The sequence below is a fragment of the Carcharodon carcharias genome, chromosome 2, assembly GCF_017639515.1.
Source record: "Carcharodon carcharias isolate sCarCar2 chromosome 2, sCarCar2.pri, whole genome shotgun sequence".
NCBI lineage: Eukaryota > Metazoa > Chordata > Chondrichthyes > Lamniformes > Lamnidae > Carcharodon > Carcharodon carcharias.
This window is the reverse complement of record NC_054468.1, coordinates 234429343-234453588: the sequence shown is the minus strand read 5'-3', so window position 1 is coordinate 234453588 and position 24246 is coordinate 234429343. Positions and strand designations below refer to the sequence as shown.

At 43.7% G+C, this 24246-nt stretch overlaps 1 protein-coding gene across 1 annotated transcript in view; it reads left to right on the top strand.

Annotated features, from left to right (window-relative positions):
- Window positions 1-22808, top strand: part of dnajc27 (DnaJ (Hsp40) homolog, subfamily C, member 27) — a 30378-nt gene extending 7570 nt beyond the window's left edge. The window contains exons 3-7 of the mRNA XM_041176650.1: window positions 8637-8706; window positions 10447-10611; window positions 20468-20590; window positions 21654-21811; window positions 22483-22808. Of these exons, the coding sequence (XP_041032584.1) occupies window positions 8637-8706; window positions 10447-10611; window positions 20468-20590; window positions 21654-21811; window positions 22483-22615 (649 nt within the window). The 3' untranslated portion in view covers window positions 22616-22808. The remainder of the gene's footprint in view (window positions 1-8636; window positions 8707-10446; window positions 10612-20467; window positions 20591-21653; window positions 21812-22482) is intronic.
- Window positions 22809-24246: the final 1438 nt, after the last annotated feature.

Below are 24246 nucleotides of genomic sequence, written 5' to 3'. Positions count from 1 at the left end.
CTTCCAGTTGTCAGCGTCACTGTCTGTCATTTTCATACTTGTAGCAGAGGAATGGACATCCAGTAGGTCTTGACCCAGTGGCTAGTTCACCGTGCAGCAAGTCTTTGGGTAAAAGGCCGTCATCCATTGATGAATGTGGCCTAGCTAGCACCCACGTTGTTGGTTTAACAACGAGTGCATGCTGATGGAATTAGAAAGCTTCAGACCCTCTGAGTTGGTGACCTTGTTCTGCCAAGAGATGCCGAGGATATGTCTGAGACAATGAAGGTGGAAACTGTTGAGCCTTTTCTCCTGCCTAGCATATGTTATCCAGGACTCTCCACTGTAGAGGAGTGCACTGAGTATGGAGGCTTGTTAGACTCGCAGTTTTGTGTTCTCAGTCAGATTGCTGCTGTTCCACACTCTCTTACTCAGCTTTGACATAATAGCTCTGGCTTTTGTGACGTATGTGTTGATTTCAGCATGATGCAACAGATTGTGGATGATTGTGGAGCCTAAATATACAAAACTATCAACAAGCTCCAGTGTCACATTGTCAATGCTGATAGATGGCAATATGGCAGCATCCTGGACCATGACATTTGTCTTCCTGATGCTAATGGTCAAACCAGACTCTTTACAGGCATGAGAGAGTCTGTCCATTTGCCCCTGCAGATGTTCCTCATATGGAATGTTAATGCAGCACCTATCCTGAGGGGGTATAGTGCCAGGAACTGAAAAGATTTATTTGGGGTTGAGGGAGGTGGGAGGGAGGCGGAGAGATTTGGGGAGGGAGTTCCAAGGTCTGTTAGCATAGTTGAGGATGAGAAGGGGGAATGGGATGCATGAAAATGCCAGAGTCAGAAGGAAGGGCAAGGCCATGGAGATGAGGAAAAAAATGTAAAATTTAATATGTTGGATAAAGGGGAGGCAGGGTAGGTCTACAAGTGTAGGTGTATTAGGTGAATGGGACTTGGTATAGGTTGGGATATGCACAACAGTATTTGGATGAGCTGAAGTTTACAGAAGGGTACAGCACAGGAGGCCCGTGAAGAGAGTATTGGAAGAGTTGAGTCTGGAGTTAATGATCATGAGTCATTAAGGGGCAGAGGTAGGAACAGGTGTACGCTGTGTTCTGGAGATGGCCGTGGGAACGGGTAGATATTGGATTAGAAACTCGGCATAGGGTCGAATAGAATGCTGAGCTTGTGGACAGCCTTAGTCAGCCTAAGAGAAAAGTGAAATTAGAAATTGAGAGGGAAAGTGCTGGAATCAATTATTAAGGGAGTCTTAACAATGCACATAGAAAATCATAGTGTGATCAGACAAAAGGGAAACCATGTTCGTCAAATTTATTAGAGTTTTTTGAGAATGTAACTTGTAGGGTAGTTAAAGGGGAACCAGTAGATTTCCAAAAGGCATTCGATAAAGTGCCAGACAAGAGGTTAATAGGCAAGATAAGGGCTCCTGGAGTTGGGGGTAATATATTAGCATGGATAGAGGATTGGTTAATGGACAGGAAGTAAAGAGTAGGGCTAAATGGGGCATTTTCAAGTTGGAAAGCTATAACTAGTGGAGTGCCTCAAGGATTAGTGCTGGGGCCTCAGCTATGTACAATCTATATTAATGGCTGTGACAGAGTAATGTTTCTAAGTTTACTGATGGTACAAAGCTGGGTGGAAATGTAAGTTGTGAGGAGGATAGAGAGGCTGCAAAGAGATATGGACAGGTCAAATGAGTAAGCAACAAGATGGCAGATGGAGTGTAATGTGAGAAGTGTGAGGTTATTCACTTTGGTCGTAAGAATAGAAAAACAATTTTTTTTTTAAAAAAAGTTGTGAAACTTATAAACATTGATGTTCAAAGAGACTTGGCTGTGCTCGTACAAGGAACACAAAGTTAGCATGCAAGCGCAGCAAGAAATTAGGAAGGTAAATGACATGTTGGCCTTTATTGCTAGGGGATGAGAGTCCAAGAATAAAGAACTCTTGCTACAATTGCTTTGCTGAGACTACACCTGGTGTACTGTGTGCAGTTTTGGTTTCCATATTTAAGGAAGCATTCTCTTTTATTATGCCATTGTTCATTTTCATTCCAAAGTACATAGCTGCAGTTGCTAGTCTATCTACTAATTCTTGTAATCCTCCTCCTGTGTCTTGCTACAAATGCTTTGCCATCTCCAAATCTAACTGATATTATCATTCACCCTCCCAATCTTAGCACCAGATTCTGTGTCTTCAGACATTTCTTTGATCATTACTTCTGCATAGATGTTAAAGAGGACTGATGATAAGCAACACCTGTGTTGAACTACTCTTCCAATTACACATAGTTCGGACTCTCCCTGGCTACTTTCCCTGTTGCCGTTTGACCCATGTACAAATTTCTTATCTATCTCTCCAGTTTATTCCAATGTCTTTCAGCACTGTCAAAAGTTTAATACAGTTAACCAGATCGAATGCTCAAGCATTTTGGAAGCATATTATCTGCAGATGGAGATGCGACAAAGGAATGAGTATTGCTGCAAAAAGAGACATTGCTGAATCCTTGAAAGCACGTGTAACTGATCTAGCGCATTAATTTTGCGGATTCCGAACGACCTGCCTGATTTTCCCATGCAATGCAAATGTCTTAGTGTTGTGAGGCCTTAAGACCAACCTGGACATACACAGAATCACAGAATCTCACATTGCAGAAGAGGCCCTTTGGCTCATCGAGTCGGCACCGACACGTGGGAAACACCTGACTGACCTACCTACCTAATCCCATTTACCAGCACTTGGCCCATAGCCTTGAATGTTATGACGTGCCAAGTGCTCATCCAGGTACTTTTTAAAGGATGTGAGGCAACCTGCCCACACCAGCCTCCCAGGCAGCGCATTCCAGACCGTCACCACCCTTCACATCCCCCCTAAACCTTTTGCCCCTCACCTTGAACTTGTGTCCCCTTGTGACTGACCCTTCAACTAAGCAGAACAGCTGCTCTCTATCCACCCTGTCCATGCCCCTCATGTACATCTCGATCAGGTCGCCCCTCAGTCTTCTCTGCTCCGACGAAAAACAACGCAAGTCTATCCAACCTCTCTTCATAACTTAAATGTTTCATCCCAGGCAACATCCTGGTGAATCTCCTCTGCACCCCCTCCAGTGCAATCACATCCTTCCTATATGGCGACCAGAACTGCACACAGTACTCCAGCTGTTGCCTCACCAAAGTTCTATACAACTCCAACATGACCTCCCTGCTTTTGTAATCTATGCCTCGATTGATAAAGGCAAGTGTCCCATATGCCTTTTTCACCACCCCACTAACATGCCCCTCCGCCTTCAGAGATCTATGGACACACACGCCAAGGTCCCTTTGTCCCTCAGAACTTCCTAGTGTCATGCCGTTCATTGAAGACTTCCTTGTCAAATTACTCCTTCCAAAGTGTATCAACTCACACTTTTCAGGGTTAAATTCCATCTGCCACTTATCTGCCCATTTGACCATCCCGTCTATAACTTCCTGTAGCCTAAGACACTCAACCTCACTGTTAACCACCTGGCCAATCTTTGTGTCGTCTGCAAACTTACTAATCCTACCCTCCCACATAGTCATCTATGTCGTTTATATAAATGACGAATAATAGGGGACCCAGCACACACATAGATTTCTCTTTTCCCACATATTTCCATTATTTTTAAATCTTTTATGCCCTGCTAGTCTTTCCACCCCACCCCCACTAGAGCTGTACCTTGAGTGCCCTACCATCCATTCTTAACTAGCACATTCGTTTAGATAATATCACCAACTTCAACACCTCTGTGTTCTTTTGTTCTTTTGTCTGTGACATCTTTTGATTATCTGCTCCTATCATTGCTTGCTTGTCCCTACAACTACACCACCCCCCAACTTCTCTCCCCCCTCCCCCCTTCCCCACCTTAAAACAGCTTATATTTCACCCCTCTCCTTATATTCGCTCAGTTCTGTGGAAGGGTCACGAGGACTCGAAACGTCAACCCTTTTCTTCTCTGCCGATGCTGCCAGACCTGCTGAGTTTTTCCAGGTAATTCTGTTTTTGACCCAGCACACATCCTTGTGGTACGCCATTGGAGACTGAGCTCTGAAGAAGAATCATACGGATTCAAAATGTTAACTCTGTCTTTCTCTTGACAGATGCTGTTAGACTTGCTGAGTTTTTCCAGCATTTTCTGTTTTTGATACACGTAATAAATATGACAAAGGGACAGGAATAGTCATCCTTAACAAGTGTGACTATATGAACAAAATGCACACCATTCTTAACGACAGGTCCAAATTTGTATCCATTGGACCTGCTGCTCAACGCGATTGGACATCCTTGCTCGAAAGGAAGCTAAAAAAAAACGCTTGCTGGACTTGTGAAAGAGTGATGAGCCATCTGATATATATGACAGGGTTTGTCCTCGTGGCTTGCTGCATCTGTTGTATGTATGGGCTGCCCAAGACACAAAAGTGATGTCCCTTTACACCCTATCTTACCCATGACCAGTTCTGCACAACATGAAATGGCCAAATGGTTGGGTGAGTTGTTATGACTGGTTTTGAGCAGGTTTTCCAGATACATGGTGAAGGATTCCTTCACATTTGCGAAAGCCATCCAGAACTTGCATGTCGATAGCAATGCTGTGTCCATGTGCTCATTTGACATTGCTAGCTTATTCACCAATGTTCCACTTAAGGGAGCCATGGATATTTGTGCTGCAGCACTATATCATGGGGATCTAGACCCGCCACTATCGTGTGAATCAGCGTTCATTGAACTTATGAGCTTGGCAACTCGTGAAGTTGAGTAATGACACCATGTATGCCCAAATAGATGGTGTTGCCATGGGATCCCTTCTAGGCCCAGCTGGTGCAAATATCTTTGTTGGATTCCACAAGAAATGTGTCTTTGGAATGACAGTTAACCTCTTACTCCTCACATATTTCTGATACGTGGATGATATGTTGGCTATATTTAAATCTGCAGCTGCATATAATCATTTGCTTGCATGCCTTAATGGGCTCCATCCTGCGCTCAAATTCACCTTTGAAATGGAGCAGTCAACTTAACTCCCTTTACTTAACTTACTAGTTGAGAAATCTGCTAGGGAGTTCTCGATCATGGTTTACCACAAGCCTACCTTCACTGGTCAATACACGCGATGGGATTCTTACACTTCGATGTGCTAGAAGATCGGCCTTATTGGCAACCTTGTAAATACAGCTGAGCTATTTGTTCACCATACAAGCTTTATGCTGAAATAGGGTGCATCAGAGACATCCTGTGGGATAATGACCACCTTGATCAGATCATTGCAGGTTGTATATTGCGCAAACTCATGAACAGGTCCAAGGTTATCACTTTCAGCTCTGAAAAGTGCCCAACTACTTCAGTTTACCCTGGAAGGGCAAGGTATCTCAAAAAAATTGAGCATCAGGTGAAGCTAGCTGTTTTACGCTGCTACTATGCAGTAGTAACACGAGTGGTATTCACCACTAACAGGATGCTGCCGTCAAGCCAAAAAGACATTCTGCCTATTACAAAAATTTGTAATGTGGTGTATGAACTTTAGTGCCATTGTGATGCTAGGCTGTATGCCCCAAAGACTGGCGGATACGGACCGTATCCAACCAGATCGTGATTGCAAAACTCAAAACAAAGCATCTAACATTAGATACGATTCTGTGATTGGACAATATTTGCTAAATAATCCTCGGTGTGCTAAAAATTACACTGACAACTGATTTAAGATTGTCAATTGGGCTCGCAGTGTGGCGCGTCTGCATGTACTGGAGGCTACATACATTAATGCACAGGGCCCTGTTCATTGCAGACAGAAAGAGCATGTATACACATTGCACTTGTCTCAGCTAAACAAAAGTAAGTGATAGCCATTCACTGGTTCATTCCTCAGGGTAATGCCTTGACTAATCAGAGTCAAACTGCCTGGTTTAAATTTCAAACAACGCTTGGCAGTTAACTGCCAGTCACCATCAACTGCATTCTCAATGGCAATGCCTCTACCAATCAGAGTCTGCATTCCAAACAATCAGCATTCTCCTCTCATACACTATAAATATGTTGTTTCCCCTAAAATTTGCATTTTCTTGCAAATTGTACTGACGAGTGCAAGACAAAAAACTTCAACAAAAACTGTATCTTTTTTTCAGCAATACTCAAGTTCTGTACTACCAAATGACTAAAGAAATACAACAAAGATAACAATGTGAAAGGTGTATTTAGTAAGATTTGGTTGCTCACTCAAAAACTGAATAAACAATTCATTGTCTCTGCCTGTTATTAATTCCTGTCAGTTAACGCTGCAGGCTAACACAATATTCTTACCAATGTTTATTGTTATGGAGTATATTTAAAATATATTAAAGGCCTGGGTTTTGCTCACATCAATAATTCAATTACTACCATTTGATCATTAAAAATCCAGGACAAAATCCAGGATGTTCGTCTCATTCAGTGAAGTTTAACTATGGGAATTAGCTTCACTTTCCATGTGATTTTTAAAAAATATTTTGGGGAATATTTTGTTATTTTGTAAAGAAAACTGGGTGTGTCTGTGTGATTTAATTAAGCTGGCCTAGAGTTTGATAGGAGTCAGGTTTCATGTTTGGAAACATGAAAAGGATAGAGGCGTTAAGTTGAGGTACAAGTAAATTGGTTCGATCTAACATTTGCATTTTTAGATAAGTTGAGAGGTTGTTTGAATATCAAAGGGGAGTCAGAGGTAAGAAGGAAAATGTTTGCATCTTGTGGGAGTTTATAGGTAAACAAGTAGTGCAGGTATGATATTTATTGATCCGAAAGCAAAAATAAGGTGTAAACATGAAAGATCTTACAATTGGAAGGGTTTGAGTTTCAAAGGGGTGAGAGAACAATGGAACTGAGATGAAAGGGACAAAAGGTATATTAGAGTTACTGTGGATAGCTGTTTTTTTTAGCTGTTGAGCTAGAGATGGCTGGGAATAGCTGGAGCTGTTGAGATAGCTGGAACTCGGGGCTGGGAGAGGATGCAGTTTGAATCACCCATCCAGTCAAGCCAGAAAAGTCTTGGGCTGCAGCAAGCAGTTTTATTCAGAAGTGGATTCCACCACAGAGTGGAAGAGGGTAAAGTGGTACACCTTTATTGAAGCTACAGCAGTTTGCCTTGTGTAATATTGAATTTCATGTTTAAACACCTATAAGGGGGCGTTGCCTGGAACGTGATTACTTGTGGGGTTTGACCGAGTAAAGAGTTTTTGGGGGAATGTTTTGTAAGGCTAACCTTAATTGTGTAACTGTAATCGTGTGTGCTTAAGTTGTCTTTTTTTTTTGTTAATAAAACTTTTAATTTAAAAAAACCCCAAAAGTATTACTGTATCTCTTACTGCTGAGATCGGTATGTTTCCTACACATTATCAGAATGCAAAAATAAGGTTGTGGTCCTTAAGCTAAATTTCCCTCTGGGATTTGGTTTGTGCAGCAATTAACACTGGCTGTGGTCATAACAACATGGCCCTGGGAAAGTAACTGCAGGACAGGGAGGTTCCAGACACACAGGGCCTTGGGAAAGTACCCCCAGGACAGGGAGGTTCCAGACACACAGGGCTCTGGGAAAGTACCCTCAGGACAGGGAGGTTCCAGACACACAGGGTTCTGGGAAAGTACTCCCAGGACAGGGAGGTTCCAGACACACAGGGCCTTAGGAAAGTACCCCCAGAACAGGGAGGTTCCAGACACACAGGGCTCTGGCAAAGTACCCTCAGGACAGGGAGGTTCCAGACACACAGGGCTCTGGGAAAATACCCCCAGGACAGGGAGGTTCCAGACACACAGGGCTCTGGGAAAGTACTCCCAGGACAGGGAGGTTCCAGACACACAGGGCCTTGGGAAATTACTCCCAGGACAGGGAGGTTCCAGACACACAGGGCCCTGGGAAAGTACCCTCAGGACAGGGAGGTTCCAGACACACAGGGCCCTGGGAAAGTACCCTCAGGACAGGGAGGTTCCAGACACACAGGGTTCTGGGAAAGTACTCCCAGGACAGGGAGGTTCCAGACACACAGGGCCTTAAGAAAGTACCCCCAGAACAGGGAGGTTCCAGACACACAGGGCTCTGGCAAAGTACCCTCAGGACAGGGAGGTTCCAGACACACAGGGCTCTGGGAAAATACCCCCAGGACAGGGAGGTTCCAGACACACAGGGCTCTGGGAAAGTACTCCCAGGACAGGGAGGTTCCAGACACACAGGGCCTTGGGAAAGTACTCCCAGGACAGGGAGGTTCCAGACACACAGGGCCCTGGGAAAGTACCCTCAGGACAGGGAGGTTCCAGACACACAGGGCCCTGGGAAAGTACCCTCAGGACAGGGAGGTTCCAGACACACAGGGCCCTGGGAAAGTACTCCCAGGACAGGGAGGTTCCAGACACACAGGGCCCTGGGAAAGTACCCACAGGACAGGGAGGTTCCAGACACACAGGGCTCTGGGAAAGTACTACCCCGACTTGGGAAGTCTTCAGTCTCTTGGAGCCTTGGTGAAAGTGTGGGTTGAAGATGTGATTTGGATAAATGTTGCAGAACAACAAGTGTAATTGAGCACAAGAAATGCAAAGCTGCTTACCAGAAGGTTTTATTTTTGTTTCTTGTCCCCTCAGGGTGCAGGTGAGGGATCGAGAGATTAAAGTTAACATCTTTGATATGGCGGGTCATCCTTTCTTTTATGAGGTAGGTAAGAGAGTGAAAGATCTTGCATTTATTATGATTGCTTTCACCTCCAGCGAAGTGTGACAAAGTGCTTTCTAGCCAGTGAAGTATATACAGACAGCCTTATGTAGGCAAATACACCAGCCAGTTTGCACATGCAGGGTCATTCAGCTTGCAATGAGATGACCAGTTCATTTGTTTTTGGTGTTGTTCAAGGAATAAATGTAGCCATTGAAGCTCCCTTGGTCTTCAAATCACGGCATGTGATTCTGTGACATTAAAATGACACAGGTATTGTAACAAGAGATGGGCAGTAGAGCCCAACAACTGTGTTGGTGCTTGTTCTCCATACTAGCAGTATCCAAATCCCTCTTGTTAGACCTCAGCTGGAATATTGTGTACACTTCTGGGCACCACACCATAAGAAGGATATGAACACATTGGAGACAGTGCAGAGGAGGCTTACAAGAATGTTCCAGGGATGAGAAACTTCAGCTATGAGGATATATTGGAGAGATTGGGACTGTCCTCCTTGGAGAGAAGGTGGCCAAGAGGAGATTTGATAGAGATGTTCAAAATCGTGAGGGGGCTGGACAGAGTAGATAGGGAGAAGTTGTTACCGCTCGTAAATGGATCAAGAATGATGGGGCTCAGATTTAAAGTGATTTGCAGAAGGAGCAAATATGACGTGAGAATAATCTTTTTCACACAATAGTTCAAGTCTGGAATGCACTGCCTGGAAGTATGATGGAGGCAGGTTCAATCGAGGCATTCAAGAGGGCATTAGATGATTATTTGAATAGAAACAATGTGCAGTGGTAGGGGGAAAAGGCAGGGCAATGGCACTAGGTCATAATGCTCATTTGGAGAGACGGTGCAGACACAATGGGCTGAATGGCCTCCTGTGCTGTTAAAATTCTCTGATTCTGTGATCCTGCTCTCAGTCTGAAATCTCTCTTATTTAATCTTGTACTATCTCTCCAGTTTGAGAATGGAAACATTCTTTCCATCTGCTGAAACCTATCCTTCCGTAATTTTAAACATCTTTATCAAATCATCATCTTATCTTCTAATCAAAACAGCCCCAATGTTTAAGTCTTGTTTTTATTCCCCTTGCTGTCCCTTCCTTCCTGGTTTAAATGACTCTTCACTTCTCTATGTACCCATTTTGTCAGTTCATTAGCTGCTATCCTGTTCAGTTGTCTCCTATCCTTGCAGAACAACTCTTCATTTTCCTTACAGCTGGTGACAAAGAGGCATTACTTCGAAGGCCTAATGTTTTAGTGGAGGTCTTGTGGAGCAGCGTTTAGCATCCCTGCCTGTGAGCTAGAAGCTCCAAGTTCAAATTCCACTCCAGGCCTTGATGGCCACAGAAGGTGCATTCATAACACGGTCAAACAGGTTGATTAACAACTTACAAATCCTGGTGGTAATAAAGGGAGAGTCTCCTGGTCAGCCATGCTTGATGTGGAGTGGCAGCCCTCAAGCTATAGCCTCTGGTGATAGGCTGGGAACCTGTTCCAGGAAAAACTAGCCATGGAAGCAGACATAAACACATGCTTTTATGCCTTGTGTGTCATCTGTCATGGGAAAGCTCTAAATCTCATATTTTAGCCATGCCTTGTGTTGCCAAATGCTTTCCTAAGCTGGACTGCAAAAGATAGTGTCCACTTTTCAACTGTTGGGTTCCCTATGACCACTGCTCAGGTCAGTAGTACTACTTGGTTGCTTGATTGTCAGTAATAGTTTTGTCTGTAACAGGTGCGCAATGAGTTTTACAAAGACACTCAAGGGGTAATCCTTGCCTATGATGTTGGACAGAAGGACACCTTCGATGCGCTCGAGAGTTGGCTTGCTGAGATGAAGCAGGAATTGGGGCCTCATGGGAACATGGAGAACATTGTGTTCGTTGTCTGTGCTAACAAGGTAATAAATTATGGTGTCACTCATTACACCAGCAGGTCTTGCTTTCTATCCACACTCAGGACAATGTAGAGGAGCTTTACTCTGTATCAAACTTTGAGCTGTACCTGCCCTGGGAGTGTTTAATGGGACAGCATATGTTAATTCTATCAATTGAGGTTAAGTATATTAAGATGAGAGGGCATTGATTAGATACTTACCTGAGCCAGTATGAAGAGACATGTACTGACACAGGGTGGGGTCATGTGTGGAGGTACACCTTTAATGATTTACTCTGTAAATAAACTTATTCCAAATAAAGACTGGCTCTGGTTTCTTCCTTCACCAACTGGCTATCAGGACTGTAACATGGTAACAGAGAATGGTGGCCGAGAGGTGAAGGTTGGAAACTAAGGAAACATTTTTTTTTCAAACAGAAGATTACAATCCTAGTGGCCATTGTGGAAAATGGCAGAAAGCAAGTATAAATTGTCAGGGTATGATTACCCTCCGATGTTCTCAGAGACTGATCCAGATGACCAATGGAAGAATGAAGTCAATATGTGGACACAGGTTACGTCCCTACCAAAGAGGAAACAAGGTATGGCCTTGGCATTGTCACTTCCTAATAAAAAATACAATCCAAAACAAAGTATTTTGTGAGCTGGATGCTGCGTTAGTTGGATATTGATGAAGGTTTGGATTTTCCTATTAGGGTTCATGGATGAAATTTCCAAAAAAGAGGCTGCCCATGAGGCATGTTCAGCTTTTGATAGATTTCAAAAGACACATGGAGGAATATATCATGGATTTGAACAGACTATATAAAAGATTGAAGAAATTCAATTTAGAGATCCCTGGTTCACTGCTAGCATTTAAATTGCTGGATTGTGCTAAGGTGTCACAAACGGACGGACTCCTGGTTCTAACTGGGTTTTGGCTCTCAAAGAGAGATTTCCTGTTGGATCAGATGTGTGGTGCCTTAAAAAATCCTGGGGAAGCAGTCATTTCCAGCTGTCTTGGTGGAACAAAGAATAGAGGACTTGATGATTTTCGAGATTGAGCAGATATTCGATGCAGGCATCAGTACAACAGAAGAGATACAGACAGGAAGAATGAGGATGAAAGCACCTTAGTAGATTTGGATATCACAGCAGAAGACAGGATTGAAATAGCAATAATAGGCGAATGAACTCCAAGGATCCCTGGGGAACAGTTAACAGGTGCTTCAGATGTGACTCAAAATATCATTAAACGATGAACTGCCCAAGGCAAAAAGCAGGGTTTTCAAAGTGACACATGGCACAGAATTCTAAGGCTGAAGATGATGATCAATTAAAAGGCATTGTACTAGTCACAAGGAACTTTAGTCTGGTGATGAGTGTGTTAGTAGTGGACTCTTTCAACTGTGCTATGTTAGATACTGCTTGCACCTCAACATTATGTGGAACTGCTGCTGCTATTTGCAGCTACTCGTGTCAAGAGATCTGCTGTCATAGTATGTCACACTTTTCTGTCTTGCACCATCCTCAAACATCCACTGTAACTTGTCTGCAACCACTTTGTGATGTTTGTCACCCAACAATGTCTAGGCCGACCCTTTTTCTGCTGCCCTCCACTTTGTCCTCTAGATTTTCAGCCCTGTCAACATTTTGGCCATTTGATCATTTTCTTTTCTGGATGTCACTTTTTAGAGTTTTTTTTTGTTCTTGCAACTTCAAGCACCGTTTTTTTTATTCATTTACTGGATGTGGACTTCCAGCATTTATTACCCATCCCTAATTTCCCTGAGAAGGTGGTGGTGAGCTGCCTTCTTGAATCGCTGCAGTCCTTGTGGTGTAAGTACACCTACAGTGCTGTTAGGGAGGGTGTTGCAGGATTTTCATCCAGTGACACTGAAGGAATGGCGATATATTTCCAAGTCGGGATGGTGAGTGGCTCGAAGGGGAACGTGCTGGTGGTGGTGTCCCTTGTATCTGCTGTCCTTGTCCTTCTAGATGGTATCAGGTGCTGTCCAAGGAGCATTGGTGAGTTTCTGCTGTGCATCTTATAGATGGTACACACTGCCACTGTTCATTGGTGGTGGAGGGAGTGAATGTTTGTGGAAGGGGTGCCATTCAAGTGGGCTGCTTTGTCCTGGATGATGTCAAGCCTCTTGAGTGTTGTGGGAGCTGCACTCATCCAGGCAAGTGGGGAGTATTCCATCACATCCTGACCTGTGCCTTGTAGAAGGTGGACAGATTTTGGGGGGGTCAGGTGGTGAGTTACTCACCGCAGGATTCCTAGCCTCTGACCTGCTCTTGTAACCACAGTATTTATGTGGCTTGTCCAGTTCAGTTTCTGGTCAGTGGTAACCCCCAGGTGATAGTGGGGCACTCAGCAATGGTTGGATTCCCTCTTCATTTGTCTTATAGTCTGTATATGGAATTTTAAGCAAGGCCTTTATTTTCTTCCATAGGTCTTTACTTATTGTCCAGGATTCTGAGGCATACAGGAAAGTGGATAAATATAGCACATTATGAGTGGAGTTTTACGGTGGGGGAAAGGACCTAAAATGCAGAGAACCATTCAAAAATCCATTGACTTCGGCAGGACCATAAAGTCCTGCCGGTGTAAAATTCCACCCTATGAATTCTTTCCTTGTGACAAACTTGAGTTTTCTTCTTGTTAATGCTTCATGCATCTTCACAAAAGTACTTCTGGCTATCCCTATCCTCCCCTTAATTTCGGCATTGCATCTGCCATCTTCGGTTATCATATGTCCTAAATAGATAAAGTTATCTACTTTTTCCAGTGCGACACCGTCGACTTCAATCTTCACTAATTTCATTTAACGTATTCCTTCTAACCATTGTTTTTGTCTTTTTGGTGTTCGTACTAAATCCATATTCTAAGCTACTACATTTTACTTGATCCAAGATATTTTGTGGGGCCGCTTCTGATTCTGCAGGTAGAGTTGTGTCAGCATGTTCTTGCCACTGCATTTTACCCCTGGAAGTACATCTAACACTTGGAGTTTGATAGAATTAGATTAGACAACAGTAAGTCATTAGATGGGGTCAGAATAAGGGGGAAAGTAAAAACGCCTAAATCAGGGCTAATGTGCATGTGTGTGAATACACGGAGTGTGGTTAATAAGATTGATGAACTGCAGGCACAGGTTGACAAATGGAATGATATTATTGCTATAACAGAGACCTGGCTCAAAGAAGGGCAGGACTGGGCGTTAAATATTCTGGGGTATAAGGTGTTTAGGAGAGATAGAAAAGGTGGGGAAGGGGAGGGGAGCGGCAATATTGATTAAAGATGGCATTATCGTACTGGAGAGAGAGGATGTTCCAGAGGGGTCAAGAACGAAATCTCTCTGGCTAGATGGAAGGAATGAAGAAGGTGCAATAACATTGATCGGTGTAATATGTAGACCTAGACTAGTGGAAGGAATGTGGAGCAACAAATTTGCAAAGGAATTACAGAGAGGTGCGAGAATTATAGAGTAATCATAATGGGGTCTTCAGTTATCCAAATATAGACTGGAATAGGAATAGTGCAAAGGGACAAGAGAGGTGAGAGTTCCTGGAATGTGTTCAGGATAATTTTCTGCAGGTGTGTGTTTCCAGTCTAATGAGAGGATGTGCACTTTTGGACCTGGTTCTGGGGAATGAGTTGGCCCAAGTGGATCAAATGTCAGTGGGAGAGCCTCTAGGGGACAGTGACCATTGTATCATAAGGTTTAGGTTAATCATGGAAAAGGACAGGGAACAATCCATAATTAACTGGGAGAAAGCCAACTTCGATGGGATGAGAATGCATCTGAGTAACATAGAAAGTGCAGGGTGGAGCTTAAGAAAGCAATTAGGAGAGCAAAGAGGGGATATGATAGAGCTTTGGCTGGTAAAAGTAGGTAAAATCCCAAGATATTCTATAAGTATATCAATGGGAAGAGGAAAACAGGGAAAGAGAAGGGCCCATTAGGGACCAAAGGGGCAAGCTATGGGTGGAGCCAGAGGACATCGGTAGAATGTGGAACGAATACTTCACATCCACTTTCACCCAAGAGAATGAGGATGAAGATATGGAACTCGGGGAGAGGGACTGTGAGGTTCTTGAGCAAATTGATATAGGGAGTGACAAGATATTGGAGGTGTTGGCAGGCTTAAAAGTGGACAAATCTCCAGGTCTGGATGATCAGGGATAGTCAGCATGGCTTTGTCAGAGGGAGGTCATGCCTAACAAATTGGATTGAATGTTTTGAGGGGTGACCAGGTGTGTAGATGAGGGTAGTGCAGTTGATGTAGTTTATATGGATTTCAGCAAAGCCTTTGACAAGGTCCCACATGGGAGATTTATAAAGAAGGCAAAGGCATATGGGATACAGGGTAATTTGATAAGGTGGATTCAAGATTGGCTTAATTGTAGGAGACAGGGTAATGACAGGAAGATGCTTTAGTGACTGGAAGCCAGTGTCCAGTGGCGTACCACAGGGATCTGTGCTGGGTCCCCTATTATTCGTCATTTATATAAACTACATTGATGACTATGTGGGGGGTAGGATTAGTAAGTTTGCGGATGACACAAAGATTGGCCAGGTGGTTGACAGTGAGGTTGAGTGTCTTAGGCTACAGGAAGATATAGACGGGATGGTCAAATGGGCAGATGAGTGGCAGATGGAACTTAACCCTGAAAAGTGTGAGGTGATACACTTTGGAAGGAGTAATTTGACAAGGAAGAATTCAATGAATGGCATGACACTAGGAAGTTCTGAGGAACAAAGGGATCTTGGCATGTATGTCCATAGATCTCTGAAGATGGAGGAGCATGTTAGTGGGGTGGTGAAAAAGGCATTTGGGACACTTGCTTTTATCAATCGAGGCATAGCTTACAAAAGAAGGGAGATCATGTTGGAGTTGTATAGAACCTTGGTGAGGCCACAGCTGGGGTACTGTGTGCAGTTCTGGTCACCACATTATAGGAAGGATGTGATTGCACTGGAGGGGGTGCAGAGGAGATTCACCAGGATGTTGCCTGGGATGAAACATTTAAGTTATGAAGAGAGGTTGGATAGACTTGGGTTGTTTTCGTTGGAGCAGAGAAGACTGAGAGGCAACCTGATCGAGATGTACAAGATTTTGAGGGGCATGGACAGGGTGGATAGGGAGCAGCTATTCCCCTTAGTTGAAGGGTCAGTCACAAGGGGACACAAGTTCAAGGTGAGGGGAAGGAGGTTTGGGGGGAATGTGAGGAAAAACCTTTTTACCCAGAGGGTGGTGACAGTCTGGAATGCACTGCCTGGGAGGGTGGCGGAGGTGGGTTGCCTCACATCCTTTAAAAAGTACCGGGATGAACACTTGGCACGTCATAACATTCAAGGCTATGGGCCAAGTGCTGGTAAATGGGATTAGGTTGGTAGGTCAGGTGTTTCTCATGTGTTTGTGCAGACTCGATGGGCCGAGGGTTATTATGTGATTCTGAGTCGAGTGAGTTGGAATAAAATGTTGGCAGAAAAGATAGTGGCTGAACAATGAGCCACCTTCAAAGAAAAAGTGTTGTACACAATGTCAAGGTATATTTCCTTGACAGGGAAAGGTCGGACAGATAATTCCAGAATGTCCTGGATGACGAGAGATAGAGGTAAAGATGAAAAGCAAGAAATGTACATACTACAAATGTCAGGTAGAAAATACAATGGAGAATCAGGCTGAATATAGAAGGACTAGAGAGGAATTGAAGAAACCAATAAGAAAAGCAAGGAGAGAGCATGAAAAGAGACAGGCAGCAAACATAAAAGGCAATCCCAGGGTCTTCTATTAGAAGTAATTATTAAAAGGATGGCAAAAGAAAGAGTAGAGCCGATTAGCGGCACAAAAGGGGACTTGCATGTGGAGGCTGGAGAAATAGCGGAGGTGTTGAATGAGTATCCTGCACCTGTCTTTACAAAGGAAGAAGATGCTATCCAGGCTGAGGTGAGAGAGGAGGTAACTGGTACTCTAAAAGAACTTGCAATTGAGAGGAAAGTGGTGTTGGAAAGGCTATCTTTATTTAAAATAGATGAGGTACCAGGACCAGATGAGATGCATGCCAAGGGTACTGAGGGAAGTGAGAGTGGAAATTGCAGAGGCACTAGTGATAATCTCTAGTCTTCCTTAGACACAGGGAGGTGCCAGAGGACTGGAGAATTGCGAATGTTACACATTTATTCAAAAAGGATAAAGCTGGCAACTACAGACCAGTCAGTTTGACTTCAGTGGTAGGGAAACTTCTGGAAACTATAGTACGGGATAAAATCAATAGTTACTTGGATAAGTACAGGATAATAAAGGAAAGCCAGCATGAATTCATTAAGGAAAAATCATATTTAATTAACTGGCTGGAGTTTTTTGAGGAGGCAACAGAGAAGGTTAATAAGAGAAACGCTGTTGATGTGGCATATATGGATTTTCAAAAGGTATTTGATACAGTGCCACAGAACTGACTTGTGAGCAAAATTCTAGCTCATGGAATAAAAGGGAAAGTACTCTCTTGGATAAGAAATTGGCTGAGTGACAGGAACAGTAGTAATAAATTATTGCTCTTCATATTGGAGGAAGGTTTGTAGGGTTCTTCTGGGGTCATTGTTGGGACCCTTGCTCTTCCTGATATACATTAATGACCTAGACTGTGGTGTGCAGGGCATGATTTCAAAATTTGCAGATGATACGAAGATTGGAAATGTTGTTAGCTATGGTGGGGATAGTCTTGAACTTTTTCTGCACTTGAAATTTTTGCTGCACATTTGAATGCGTTACATGTAGGGAGATGGACTTTCTTCAAGGATGAGATTTCAGGGGGAAAAAATTCAGAGAGCTCAAAGGCATCATATAAAACCATCATGATAGACTAACTCAGGAGATTTGGTGTGTGCCAAAAGAGAGGCCCAAAGGGAAATTTAAAGGTCCTGGTAAGGTACAGTAATAGGTCTTGATGGTTAAGACAATGGTTATCCAAAATGATAATCAAGCTGTTGAGGTTCATTCCTCATGGTTAATCAGGATTGATTACAAAATGTCAGAATCTGAACAGCTGGTAGAAGGTGCTGAGGCACCTGTACCTCGCATACTCACATGTTTTGTGATCACAGTGCTGAGGAACAGAATGTGATAGACCAAGGGATGGATGATGGTTAGGTGAGTGATCATGATGTATAGGACAAGGCTATCACATTTGAAAGGCCAACTGCCTGGAGTGGGAACTTGGGTGACATATATTTCAGAGAGGGCTAGTGAATAAAGCGATGCAACAATTATGGAACATGCAGGAAAAGTTACTGGTGAGTTTATATTGGTTGAATGTTCAGGATGATGACACAGAAATGAGGTCCATGGACTAGCAGTATGGGGTATAAGAATGGCAAGTAAGAAAGTGCAATGTGAGCTCTAATAGTGGACCTGAGAGTGACTGTTGCATTAGAGAACAATCACGTACTGGAGAAAGAGCCTTCGGCCGTGCGAGAAAGTGATCTTGCAGTAGTAGTCCCAAAAGACATTGCAGTATAAGTAAAGGCCATAGCTGGAATAGATTATACAAATGAAATGAAAGCTACAGAATAGAGTCCCAACAGAACTAGGAGCAGATGTCCTCATGAGCATGAAGTTTTGGTGGCTGCCAAGAGGCTTAAATAGTTAGAATTTTAGTTTATTCTCAGGTACCAGATAGGGGACAACCAGCTTCGTTACAAAGATGGATTTGTACTGAAAAAGTCCTTGCAGATGGGGCTTATAAGGTTAAAGTCGGGCTAATTGTTCGGGCTTTTGAAGAGTGACTGGGTGAAGCAAATGTTAGAGTGGACTCTCTTAACAGTGGGAAAAATAATCCTGAAAATCTTTTTACTTCTTTTGGCCACATACTCGTGGGAGTGTAGATCAGACGACATAAAAGCTGCGTTTCTGTAAGGATGATAACTTTCAGAGAGAAATGTTTCTGAAACTGTGCAAAGAGGCAGGCAACACAGAAGGGAAACTAAACAAATGCGTCTGTGCCCTGAACGATGGCTCGAGAGTGTGGTATTTTTCAGTGTTTTGCTAAAAGTAGGCTCTAGTCAACTAAAAGTAACTCCTGAAGTGTTTTATTGCTATTGAAAAGAGAAACTTTTATACATCTTTATGACACATGTTGATGATTTCTTATGGTGTGGTACTGTGGAATTTGAGAAGTGTGTTATTAAAAAAATTAAAAAAGAATTTAAGATTGGGTGTCAGGTTACTGGGGCTTTTAAATATATTGGTTTAGATATTAAGCAGAGTAGGGCTGGACTAACTTTAAATCGGTAATTCCTGTTTGGACAATGCTACCCCCATCCCGTTTAATTGTGCTAGGTCATCACAGAAAGATGGATCTTACTTCTAAGGAAGAGACAGTGTAGTTGTGAAGTTTGATTGGCCATTTGAATTGGTTATGCACTAAGACAAGACTAGATGCTGGTTTGATTTATTGGAATTAAGTGAAACAATCTATAGTTGAGAATGTTTTAAGAGCAAAAAAACAGTAAAACCTTGAATATGGAGAAATGCGTACTGAAGTTTCCATTCTTGGGTGACTAAAAGAACATGAAATTAGTCACTTTACTGATGCTTGACATGTTAACCTTCCTGATGGGTATTCAAGTGCAGCTGGTTTCATAATATTTTCAGAATTTCACAGAATTTGTACAGCCCAGAAAGAGGCCATTCACCCCATCATGCTACTTTCCCTTTTATTTCATGAGCTATAACTTTGCTCACAAGTCTGTCGTGCAGTACGAGTATCAAATGCCTCTTGAAAGTAAATTATTTTTGATGATTTGAAATGGGGAATATCTATAGGTCTGGGAAGCTTATAAAAAAAGTTGCTCTAAGTACTTTAGTTGCTTTAGCAGTGGATGTGGGATTCTATTTGTCAAATATTTTTGGGGAAATTTTATATAAGGAGTGTATTGAAGAGAGTTTTCCCAATTAATGTTATATAGATAAATGGTTCCCTGCAGGATTGTGTGTACACTACAAAATGTGTGAATGAAAAAAGATTAAAGATTGACTTTGACTGGAAGCAAATGTTGGAGCGAAAGGAAATCCCCAAGATCAAGTGGCTTGATTCAAGTCATCAATTTTCTTATTGTTTCACAAAAAGAAATTGTTGGGTGTTCTAGAAGAGGAGTGTCTTGAAGTATGATGCTTTGTACAGAATATAATGTGGAGGGAGCTTTACTTAGTATCTAACCCCCTGCTGTACCTGTCCTGGGAGTGTTTGATGGGGACAGTGTAGAGGGAGCTTTACTCTGTATCTAACCCCGTGCTGCACCGGTCCTGGAGGTGTTTGATGGGGACAGTGTAGAGGGAGCTTTACTCTGTATCTAACCTTGTGCTGTACCTGTCCTGGGAGTGTTTGATGGGGACAGTGTAGAGGGAGCTTTACTCTGTATCTAACCTTGTGCTGTACCTGTCCTGGGAGTGTTTGATGGGGACAGTGTAGAAGGAGCTTTACTCTGTATCTAACTCTGTACTGTACCTGTCCTGGGAGTGTTTGATGGGGACAGTGTAGAGGGAGCTTTACTCTGTATCTAACCCCGTGCTGTAACTGTCCTGGGAGTGTTTGATGGGGACAGTGTAGAGGGAGCTTTACTCTGTATCTAACCCTGTGCTGTACCTGTCCTGGGAGTATTTGATGGGGACAGTGTAGAAGGAGCTTCTATCTGTGTCTAATCCCTACTTGTCCTGTTTGATCAGATCCAGAGTTCCAGGAATGGAAAGTGTTGCTTTCTCTGGTGCTAACCTCATTTCAGCATAAATTGAATCGAAAAAATGTCTCTGCCTAATGTGTGAGATGTACGCGTTGTTTTCCTAATCCTATGTTGTGAGTTTTCTTTCCGTAGGTTGACTGTGGGAAACGGCGTGTAGTTGATGAGAGTGAGGGGCGGCTCTGGGCAGAGAGCCGGGGATTCCACTACTTTGAAACGTCGGCGCAGTCTGGAGAGGGCATTAATGAGATGTTCCAGGTACCCATAAAGGCTGGAGTTATCTCAATGAGCTATTGAGATAGTCACAGAACTAGATCAGGAGGAAGAGGCATTCAGGAGCAGGGAGCCAGGGAATATGGGTGGCCTATTCACATGTTTGTGATAAGAGCGCATTCACATTCCTTATTTTGGGCACAATACAGAACCCTGTTACAACACAAGCAAGCTCCCCCTACCACTGCCTGCTACGCACACCACCCCCTGCCACTGCTACCAAGCTTCTGTTTACAATCTTGTATTTTATTTCTGCTGCTACCTTTCCAGTACTGGGGGTCCCACTACCGCTGCTGGCCACCAAGGGAAGTGATTTGCTCAAGTGCTTTCAGTGGTAGAAAAGCAGACGAAAATACTCTATCCAAGGAGTGGGGAGGCTGACAAATGTATGATTCCTAGGAGTGGGGTGTACAGGCAATGCTTTAATTCCTAGAAATGCTGTGCTGTCAGTGAGAAACAGGAAGGTGGGAGAGGGGGCCACCATGAAGTGCGAGGAGGTTGGGAAGTTTGGTCAAGGAGTGTGAATTACAGATACTTGAGGCAGGAGTGCCTTACGCAGGATGTGGGGGTAAACTTAAGGCAGAAGCAGGCGCTTTACTGTGTTTACCTTGCGCTCCTGCCAGGTCTGAAGAATGCTTCTGCCGCCACAATGCCCAACAGAAACAGAACAGTTCTCAATAAGGCAAGCAGGAAAGGAGGAACTGGCGAACCTGGCAAGTCCTGCTTGGCCAATGATTGCTGTTGTTCAGAACTGCTTCTTCTGGCAGTGTCCAAAGCAGCCAATCTGGCGCATAGACCACCCCGATTGACAGGCTACTTAGCTAATGATTGCCGTTGTCCTGGCAATGAACCTGGCTCCCACCCCCAGAGCATGGGCCTGGGAGTTTTTGCACCTTGTGCACCCCTGCTCCCGGGCCTTTGCTTGGGACTGTGGCGCTGTGATCCCCGGAGTAGAGTGTCTGGGGAGTGCCATGATCTGTGAAGAACTCTAACCCAAATCCATGTTTAATTCCTGTTTTTCCTTTCTCTACATTCCATCTGGATCCAGATGTTCTTCTCGTCAATTCTTGACATGTGTGAGAATGGTAAACGGCCTCAATCTAGTGTGAGTCTGGGGTTTACCAAGGAGCAGGCAGATACCATCCGCAGGATACGGAACAGCAAGGATAGCTGGGAAATATTGGGAATGAAGCCCGGAGCATCCAGGTAAGGCAAATCCTCATTGGCCTTATCATCACTCAGTCAAAGAACTTTTAGCACACACAACCACAAGGGAACTTTTATGTTCATGCGCAGCCTGCTTGTGGCTCAGTACTGCTTCTAGCACATGCACTTTGCACAGTCAGAAAGCTATTTGACCATATGCATAGGAACATAAGAAATAGGAACCGGAGTAGACCATTTGGCCCCTTCAACTGCTGCACCATTCAGTAAAATCATGGCTGATCATCTACCTCAACTTAAGTCCCTGCATTGACCCTCAATTCTCTCGGTAGACAAATATCTATTGTCCTCAATCTTGAATATGCTTAACGACAGAGCACCCACAACTCTCTAGAGAATTCTAAAGATTCTTGAAATTAAATTCATTTTCACAAACTGTCCTGATGAGGTTTGAAGTGATGTTCAAATCAAGTTCAAACTCATGTTGATTATTAATCCTGTCACTATATTATTGTGGAGACCGTAAAAATATAAAATAATAGAAAAGCACAACAGGCCCGTGAGCATTGGAAAGAGGGAAGACCGTCTAGATCAGAACTGAGTTGTGATGAAAATGTTTGTGTTCCTTATGCCCTGTCAGATACTAAGTGAGCAGCCATTTTGTGTGTAATGGGTGGGTGATTGTGGACCCTGAGACTGTGTCACTTTTACAGGGACGAGGTAAACAAAGCTTATCGGAAGATGGCCATGCTCCTTCACCCAGACAAATGCCTCGCCCCAGGGAGCGAAGATGCCTTCAAAGCAGTTGTCAACGCAAGGACTGTGTTGCTGAAAAACATCAAGTAAAAAAGGAGAGCATCACCAAAGTTGACTTTGACTCTGACACCAGATAAGAAGCCGTCTTCTGCACAGACTGTGTTGCACCATCTGTACTTCAAATTTCAAAGGAAAGGAGTCAGAAAATGTTATTTAATATTTGGATGTAGGTTGCAAGATTAATAAACCTGAACATTTACACTTGGTGTAATTCTTACACTGATCGGCATAATCTTGTTTCACTTATCTAATCACCTTGTAAGAGGAGGCAAGCTGCAACAATGTCCTTTAAAGGGAAAGTGGTTCAGAGATGGTGGGCCACATGTGAGGAGTATTAAAGAGGCAGTTAGAGAGAGATATCTATTCTAGGATGACCAAGGTGGAGATTGAAAAGAACTTTAGACGTACAGAATGCGATTCCTTCAAGGAGCACACATGAGTATCGGAGCAATATTGCATGTGCTTCTCTCCATCTGAACCTCAATAATCTAATTCAGGTGTTGGGCTTAACAATCTCCTGCCTTCGATATACGAACCCTCACTGATATCACCCAAAGAATGTAAACACTCTGTTCATTGCTCCACGAGCCTGCGCCGCCAGCCAGTAACATCACGGCTGATCAGATTGTAACCTCAACCTCACATTCCTGCCTACCTCTGATAACCTTTCACCCCACCCCCTCGCTTATCAAGAATCTATCTAGTTTTGCCTTAAAAATGTTCAAAGACTCTGGGCAGTATTTTCTGCCTGTCGGGCGGGCAGGCCCAACCCAATCTCCGGCGGGTGGGGAGCCGATCCCTGCCAGAGAAGCGGGCGCGGTCGCAATTTTATGTGGGTGGGCCAATTACGGCCCACCCAGCGTGACGTCCAGCAGGAAGCACTATGCACTTCCTGTCCGGGGCGGGGGGGTGGTGGAGTCCCTAAAATCGAGAGTGAGCTCTATCGCGCGTGCGCACGGAAGAGCGCACATCTCCCTGAGGCTAAGTGCAGCCTCAGGGAGATCGCTTACACTTTGAAAAATATGAAAAATAGAAAAATAAAATTCCCTGACAATGTCACATGAGATGGGACATGTTCATAATTTACAGTAAAACTTTATTAAACTTTTAAAAACCCTACATGAAACCTCATTCCACCGGTAGATGAGGCTTCATGACTTATCTATTGCCCGCCAGGGCTTACAGCCTGCCCGCCAACCTTAAGGTTGGGTGGGCAGGTACTTTAATTCTTTAAATGATCCTGTCAATGGCCTCAATTGGCCATTGATAGGTCGGCGGGCCTGCAGCTGATTTTGCTGAGCCCCCGCCTTCCTGAAAATTTAAATGGGGCGGGATAACATCAGGGGTTCTGCTCGATGTCATCCCGCGTCATTTTCCGTGTCAGTGAACGGGCCCCACCCACTGCTCGCCAACAGCAAAATTCTGCCCTCTGCTTCCACTGCCTTTTGAGGAAGAATTTTCCAAAGACTCATGACCCTCAGAGAAAAAAATGCTCCTCACCTCTATCATTCTAGATTCTCCCACAAGGGAAAACATCCTCTCCACATCCACCCTGTCAAGTCTCCTCAGGATCTTAAAGGCTTCAATCAGGTCACCTCTTATTCTTCTAAACTCCAGTGGATACAAGCCTAATCTGTCCATGCTTTCCTTGTAAGACAATA